General features: G+C 32.8%; 3 protein-coding genes across 3 annotated transcripts; 2 read left to right on the plus strand and 1 right to left on the minus strand.

Annotated features, from left to right (window-relative positions):
* Positions 1-639: 639 nt before the first annotated feature.
* K444DRAFT_646875 (glycoside hydrolase family 79 protein) lies at positions 640-1,817 on the plus strand (the record flags this gene model as incomplete). Its single annotated transcript, XM_024885259.1, has 3 exons — positions 640-669; positions 700-1,438; positions 1,492-1,817. The coding sequence occupies 3 exons, from the start codon at positions 640-642 to the stop codon at positions 1,815-1,817; spliced, it is 1,095 nt and encodes a 364-aa protein (XP_024730091.1).
* A 943-nt stretch (positions 1,818-2,760) lies between these two features.
* K444DRAFT_542049 (uncharacterized protein) lies at positions 2,761-3,042 on the minus strand (the record flags this gene model as incomplete). The annotated part of the gene is made up of 1 exon (XM_024875847.1): positions 2,761-3,042. A coding segment is annotated over one exon (282 nt), but the record flags the coding sequence as incomplete, so codon positions are not given.
* Positions 3,043-7,768: 4,726 nt separating this feature from the next.
* On the plus strand, positions 7,769-7,969 carry K444DRAFT_542034 (uncharacterized protein; the record flags this gene model as incomplete). Its single annotated transcript, XM_024875845.1, has 1 exon — positions 7,769-7,969. A coding segment is annotated over one exon (201 nt), but the record flags the coding sequence as incomplete, so codon positions are not given.

Raw genomic sequence — 7,969 nt, forward strand, 5'->3', positions numbered from 1 at the left:
TGTTTGAGGCCAACGGAGCACGGCCCATGAAATTCGATATTGCGGGGGTCGTGTGTGGGCCTCGTTCTGAGTTCTACGTCTGTGCTGCCAAGAGTGGTCTCCGAATGAGATGATTTCGACTATGACATACGAGGGTGGGCCGGTGTGGACCCGATCTGATGGCTAAAGACTTCATGCGTATTCGGGTGGTGCAATGGACTTAGAGCGCCATAGAGAGATTGTATCGACTTTGAGTGGTGAGAAACTCACATCTTGATGCACTGCCTCCTTCTGAAGCAGCAATGTTATGAATAATAAACAATGGTTCATTTGCTTTCTTTGATTTTATTGCCTCGTCGCTCTAAGTAAACCGTTTTTGCAAAAACAACCCCGAGAATTAATGATTTTGAAAATGCACTGTTTATATTAGCTAAGCCGATAAGCCAAGGTTATTTGAGGGACGAGCAGGCGGTGGACGGTGGACGGTGGACCTTGGCTTTTCTTGGGGCCCGGCGGGGTAGAGTTACGACGGAGGTTAATTCTCCGCCGTTAACTCTCCACCGTTAATTCTCCGCGTCAACTTTGTTTACTTAAACTATCAAAGACCTCTCATAGTAGATTCAAGTTAGCAAGCAGCGAATGCAAAAGTAGCAAATAAAAATGTATAAGCTAAAGTCTCAGTTCCTTGCTGTATCCTCTCTCATTTATTTGTTCTGTCAGACTTGTACTGCCACCGACTCCACAACGATCAACGCGCCCATCCGAGTCCAAAGCAACGGACCAACTATTTCAATCTCCCGCGAAATCGGAGCTCTGTCCATAGAATTCTGCTACATTATCGACTATCTCGGCGACCTTGGTTCACCAAATACGTTTTCTCGCCAATTGCTCCAAAACATCGAAGATCGAATCGGTGCGCCCCCTGTCATCCGTATTGGGGGCCATACTCAAGACGTAGCCCGTTACTGCGAGAATTGTGCCTCAACATTGGCGAATATTTTCGTACCAGGCAATGCTGAAGCTGTCAACGTAACATTCAGCAAAGGCTTGTTCGAAGTGTTGAATAACAACGTCCCATCGAAACAGCAGTTCATCTTTGGCCTAAATCTGGGACAGGACGATGTTCAATTCCCTCTTTCTGAAGTGGTGGCAGCGGAGAAATATCTCAGGCCCGAGCGGCTCCGGAGCTTTGAGTTAGGAAACGAACCGGACTTTTTCAATGTTCAGCGACCGCATGGATGGAATGTGCAGATATATGCTCAGCAGGTTGTGGACTGGCACTCGCAAATCCATCATGCCACTAAGAGGACTCTTTCGGTACAGCTTGGTGCTTTTGCACAAGAACCCATTTATATGGGTAATTTTTCTCTGGTGGAATTGAGACAGATGGGAGTCGCTACCAAGATAGGACATGTGACCAGCCTTTCTGATCATACGTATCCTTTTTCAATTTGCGATTGTAGGTATACTCTTTCCAACACCGGGTTTCAAATTACTAATATCAAAACACAGCGAAACGAGCAGCTTTGGTGTCCTTGCCGAATCTAATGAATCATATAAACACCGTCCAGTATTTCTCACAATGGGCAAGTGAAATCGCAGCCGCAAAGTCACAGTCCATCCCTTTCGTGATTGGTGAAACAGGCAGTGTTTCCTGTCACGGAAAGGAAGGAGTCTCTAATAGCTTAGGGGCAACGTTGTGGTCATTGGACTATATGTTACATGGTGCGGTTTTGGGAATGCAGAGCGTGTATTTCCATGCTGGTACCCCTTTTTATTATTCCATGTGGCAACCTGTGGTTTATAATAATACGCCTGCTGTTGTGTGGCCCACGTAAGTCACACGCAATCATAACATGCCGTATGAGCACTAATAGATAGATAGATACTATTCCTTACTCTTCATCGCGGACGCAATTGGCGACATCTCAAACCCTAGGATTGAGGAGCTGTCGGCGTTTGAATCCGAAAGCTTGTCATTGTACGCCCTTTACTCAGGTAACACCGTGCGGAAAATCATAGCGCTAAACCTCGAGTTTTTTGATGCTACAACGGCTAGGCCGGTGGCTCAGGATATAGATGTCTCTGCAGTCTTGGGTCAACGTGTGAGCGTACGGAGATTTACTGGTGTGGATAGTACTGCAACGGGCAATGTCACTTGGGCTGGGCAGAACTTTGATACTGGTGCTGGGGTTGGAAATTTGATGGTAGAGAAATATAATAAGGGCCAAGTAAGTCTCGGAGCTTCGGAGGCGGTTCTTATTGAAGTAGCAAGTAAGGCATAAATATGTAATTATATGAAGGGCCAAGCTTTCTCAACCAGAAAATATCGCTGCGCTTCTGCTGCTGGCAATCCTCAATCTACTCTGCACATGCGGGCGACATGGAATCTGTTGGCTGGCACACGAAGCCCACAGCACACAGCTCACAGTCCCCAGCCCCCGCCCAGCAGAGAACGCACGTTTTACTTCAAACCTTTTGTTGGCTTCAACCCCGTGATCAGTGTGAGCAAGAAATACTCAAGGTATTCATACTACTCATGAATATTCATGAGTAGTCTTAAATAGAATATGAGTAGCGTAAAACTCAAAAAATTTGAGTAGAGTAGAATATATATTCATGAATATTCATAAATAGTCACGTGGAAATTACGTGATTTTAGTAAATCAATATATATTTAATTTTTAAAAAAAGAATTAAGGTACCTATTAAGCAGCCTTATATAAACTAAGCTAGTACTTATATAAGGCTACTTAAATACTAATTTTCTATAATAATAAACTAATTATCCTCCTCAGAATCTTGTTTTTTCTCCTTTTTCTCCCCCCTTTTCTCTTCTTTTTTAGCCTCTTCTAATTCGTCTTTAAATAACCCCCAACTTTTTAAGCAAGTTATTCTCTCAAAAGTACTCTTATTAAGTCTATTTTGTAATTTAGTTATAATAAGAGCGCTTTGAGAGAAGAATCTCTTGCTAGGAGCCAAAGAAGCTAGAATTCCTAAATATTTCCTAGCTATTAAAGCTAAAGCAGGAAATCTAGCAGCATTAGACTTCCAATAATCTAAAGGCTTAATCTATATATATATTAGTACTAATATATAAAAAAATATTAAGAGAATATCGGATAATTATTTAATAGAATTTAAGTAAAGTTTACTTACCTTTCTATCTTCTCTCTTTTCTTCTAAATAAGTTACTAATTCGTCTTCTATATTAGAAGACTTATTAGTAATATATATATCTAAGTCATCTTCGTCGGAATCGGCCATACTAATATCCGAGAAATCAGATCTAGCTTAAGATATATTATAATTATATTTATATCTAAATATAAAATTAGTTATTAATTTATTAAAAAAATAATTAAAGAAATTACTTATATATTATAATCAGTCTTTAATCTATTATATATATCCGAAGACATACTATTAAATAAGCCAATACTAGTTAATTCTTCTTATTTAATTCGAGAATTAAGAATAAGAGCTAAATATAATACTTTATTTTTATTATCTAAAATACCTATTTTAGGATAATATTTTCGAAGCTTAGCTATACCCTTATTAATAGTATCTATAAATACTTTATTCTATTAAAAATTAGTATAATAATATAAGAAGAATTTAAGAAAAGACTTATTTTAAATTCCTTTTTAAAATTTTCAAGTTTATTATATATTTTATATATCTCAGATATAATATAATATATAGTCAAATAATTTTCGGCTTGTAATTTAGTTATAGCTTTAATAAATATTGAAATTGTATTTAAAATATTATTTAAATAAATAATTTTAATATTAGTTAAAACTAGACTTTTATTTTTAAAAGCCTTCGAATTAGAGCTATTAATAACTACTTTAATAGCTTTATATATATATATATATATAAAGTTCTTTAATATATAATAAGTTAAAAACCACCGTATTTTTTAATTTATAAATAATTAGTATTAACTAATAAATAAATAATTAATTAATTAATTACTTACTAAGTTAAAGAAATCGAGTATTGTCTATATTAAAAGCTTTAATTTAAGCTTCTAATAGCCATTGGTTTTCTTAATTATATTTAATACTTATAATAGTTTTTCGAACCTTTTTCTAAATTAATAAATCTATAATTTATTAATAAAACTCTTATAAATTATAAAGGGAATTTATTTATTACTTATTCTATTTCTCTTTCTTCTTCTCTATCTTTAAGTTCTTCTATTTCATATTTATATAAATCTGTAGATAAGAGATATTATAATTATTCTTAATAAAAGCTTTTAAAATATCTTAAACTACTAAATTTAATATATAATTTATATAAGAAATATCTCCTTAAAATTTAATGCCTTTCTTATTATAATACTTTATAAAAGCCTTTAATAAGGTATTATTTAAGCTAGTATTATCTCGAGTAATACTAAAAAAGATATATTAATATAAATTATTTAAAAATTTAATTAGAATTACTTATCTAGTAATATTATACTTAATATTATATTATTTTAAAGCTTTTAATAAAACAGAAAGTATATAAATACCAGAGTATATATTATTTAAATCTCTTATAGCTAATAAATAAGATTTTAATATAAAATCCTTATTTATAAAATATCTAAAATATATATTAGTATAAATTTCATTTAATAATTATAGAAATATATAAACTTATATAGTAATTCCAAGAAAGGCCTTTTAATTTATAAAAGTAATAGTATCTAAAGTAATAGAAAAGGTTTCTTAAGATTTAATATTTTCTAGAAATTTATTTTTAATATTTAAACTCTTTTTAATATAGCTTAAATTAAGCTTATCTATAAGTATTTTTAAATATAAAAATAATATTTAATTATTAAATATTAGTATATATAATAATAATAAAGAATATAATAATATTTACTAATTAAATACTTTAAAAGTAATTTAAAATCTAGTATATTTACTATTTAAAAAGAGATATTATTATTAATTATAAAACTTAATAATAGTTTCTTAAAGTAATTAATAATAAAGCTTTCTTTTCTTTAACCCGATTACTTATTAAAAAGACTATTTATAATAGATTAAGAGACTTAAAAAGAGCTTTTATTTTTGCCTATTAAATATATTAGTAAATAAAGCTTTTTAATTAATATTAAATAATTTACTATTATTATTACTATTTTTAAAACTAGTAATATTAATAAATTAATATACGTCTCGAAAATAAATATAATAATTACTTATAGAAATATATATTTATTAATTTATTTATATTTTTCTATTATATTAATTAGTAAAAAATTATTAAAAATTAATATATTAATTTATAAATAACCTTGAACTAAGTACTTTATAGTATATATATAAGTTTCTTGGGAATTCTCTTAAATAGTATTTAATATCTTTTTTAAGTAGTTTTTCTTAAAGAAAGAAGCTTATTTATTAAGGAATTTTAATTTAAACTCAGGGTAATTTTGAACTAAATTAAGCTTAATTAAGAATTATTAAGACATTTTCGAATATATCGAGTATAAATAAGTATATTTATAATAAAAAGTATATTAATAGGAGTAATAGTAGAGGTTTTATATAAAATTAAAGTATAAGGAAGAAATAAAAATCGAGGATATTAATATGTTCTTATAGAAAGTTCTAATATTCTAAGGGCTTCTTAATTATTCTTCTAATTAGAAAGAATCCCTTTATTTCGGAGATTCTAGTCTCCTAATTCCTGATTTTTGCTGATAGAATTACTATTATTATTAAGTTCTTAAGTCAAGGTAATTCTAGAAGTATCATGGAGATTCGGCTCGCTTACCAAGCGCCGCCACTACTTAATTAGGTAGCGAGGTGGCGCTAGAGCGGGAGTGCCCGGGGCTTTACCTAACAAAGCTAGCCTGTCACGTGCATGCGTCACGTGCACGTTACTCAAAGTATTCATGAATATTCATAAATAGCTTGATTAGAATATAAATAGAATATAAGTAGTGGGAATTTTTGATGAATAGAATATGAGTAGGGGCCACTACTCTACTCTACTCTACTCATTGTTCACACTGCCCGTGATACCCCTTTTCGCCACGGTACAGGGATATTTAGCCGCAAGGAAGGCTTTCCCCAAGGCAAACTTGAGCGGCGTGCATGTAGGTCTCACCATCCCGCCTCATGGTCAAAATCAGGGACCCCTAGTCATGAATACTTCCTTGTCAAAGAGAACATTATTCCCTCTACTAACCGAAAGAAACTTGCAGGCATGATATGATATAAACCCGTACTTGAAATTTCTCCCGGGGACACGAAACTCGATTGCTAGGTGAGAGCGCGGAGAAGGTCCACACAATAGAATCAGAGGAGGGAATACCTCGGGCCAGAATCATCAAACCTCAACACCTAAACAACGCGACGGCAGCAACGATCGAAATTCTTCCTCTTGAGGCCACAGCACCAGAAGAGGGGAAGGCCGGCCAAGAAAGTGTCATGATAAATGATGCGAAAATTGAGCCAATTATTGAGGCAGATGAGGTGCCCTTCGTAAAAACAGAACTTCCATGGACGAAGACGCTGGTTTCTATCAGGATCGTGATAGCGGTTACGATGAGGTACTTATCCCAAAACTAATCTACACAATGTGGTCAATATACTGACGTGAACAGTGTGGGAAATGAGTAGAGTAGAGTAGAGTAGTGGGCCCTACTCATATTCTACTCAAATAAATTTCTCACTACTCATACTCTACTCAATACTCTACTTAATACTCTACTCAACTACTCTAGAATATTCTAGAGTAGTTGAGTAGTACGCACGTGATATTACACGTGATCTCTTTAGCCTAATTGGGTAAGGCTCCGGGATAGCCCGAGTCTAGTACTACTATACTACCTAATTAAGTAGTAGCAAGGCTTGGTAAGCAAGGTAGAACCTCAATATATTCTTAGGCTTCCTCGACTATTAAGGGCAAACTCTTCTCTCAAGATACTCTTATTATATCTAAATTATATAATAGACTTAATTTTCTCTATATTATTCTATATACAGGCCACCCTAAGTAGTTGGCTCACAGGGCTTCTTAAAAAAAACTAGTTACGTAAGGAATACTAGAATTGCCCCCTTCTAGGAAATTATATATTAGAATGTAATTATATCCAAATCCTTAGGACTTAGCTTAGAATAAAAGAAGAGAAGCTCAAGTATCTTTCTCTATATTTTAGTAGTTCTGGAATATAAGGGGCTTTTATTATAATTTTTTAAAGCTCGGGGGGAAATCTAAAGCTAGTAGTTCTATAGAAAGTACTAAGAAAGAAAACCCTGGCCTTATATTACTTTCCTTTCTTTCTTCTCTTTATTACTATAAATCCTTCCTGCTTTTATACTTCCTATAAGTAGAACCGGCCTGCTTCTGACTTTATTATAGAGCGGGCTAAGCTATATAAAACTTACTCTTATTATCGAGTTTATATTCTTTCCCTTTTCTGGCTTAATTAACTAGTTAATAGGCCCGAAATACTAGTAATTATATCTAGTAGTATCTTGCCTTATAAGAACTTAATTCAAATACTCTTTCTTTCTCCCGGTAATAATAACGGTTAATTATAGACGTTTCTATAGACGAGCCAGTCTTATAATACTAGTGACAGATCCGTTAACTATCTATTATAGCCCTAGTTTATATTATAAAGAATTCTCTTATTAACTTACCTATTATATAGCCTCCTGTCTTTTTCTCTTACTTCTGGCCGGCTCTTGTATATATAACCGGTCTGCTTATAAGTTACTATATAGCTTATAGAGCCCTTTATTTTAGTTATATAAATAATTGCTTTAAGGCCTATTATAAGAAAAGTAATATTATACTTCCTCTAATCTATAAGCCTTCTTTATACTTCTCTTACCTCTTTATAAGTAATAACTCGCTTTACCGGGCTTTCCGGACAAATATCCGGATATATAATTATACTTTTGCCTTTATATTAATTAGTTATAAGAAGAATGCCCGGATTAATTTCTCTTATAAGATCTAG

This window comes from Hyaloscypha bicolor, assembly GCF_002865645.1.
Source record: "Hyaloscypha bicolor E unplaced genomic scaffold K444scaffold_162, whole genome shotgun sequence".
NCBI lineage: Eukaryota > Fungi > Ascomycota > Leotiomycetes > Helotiales > Hyaloscyphaceae > Hyaloscypha > Hyaloscypha bicolor.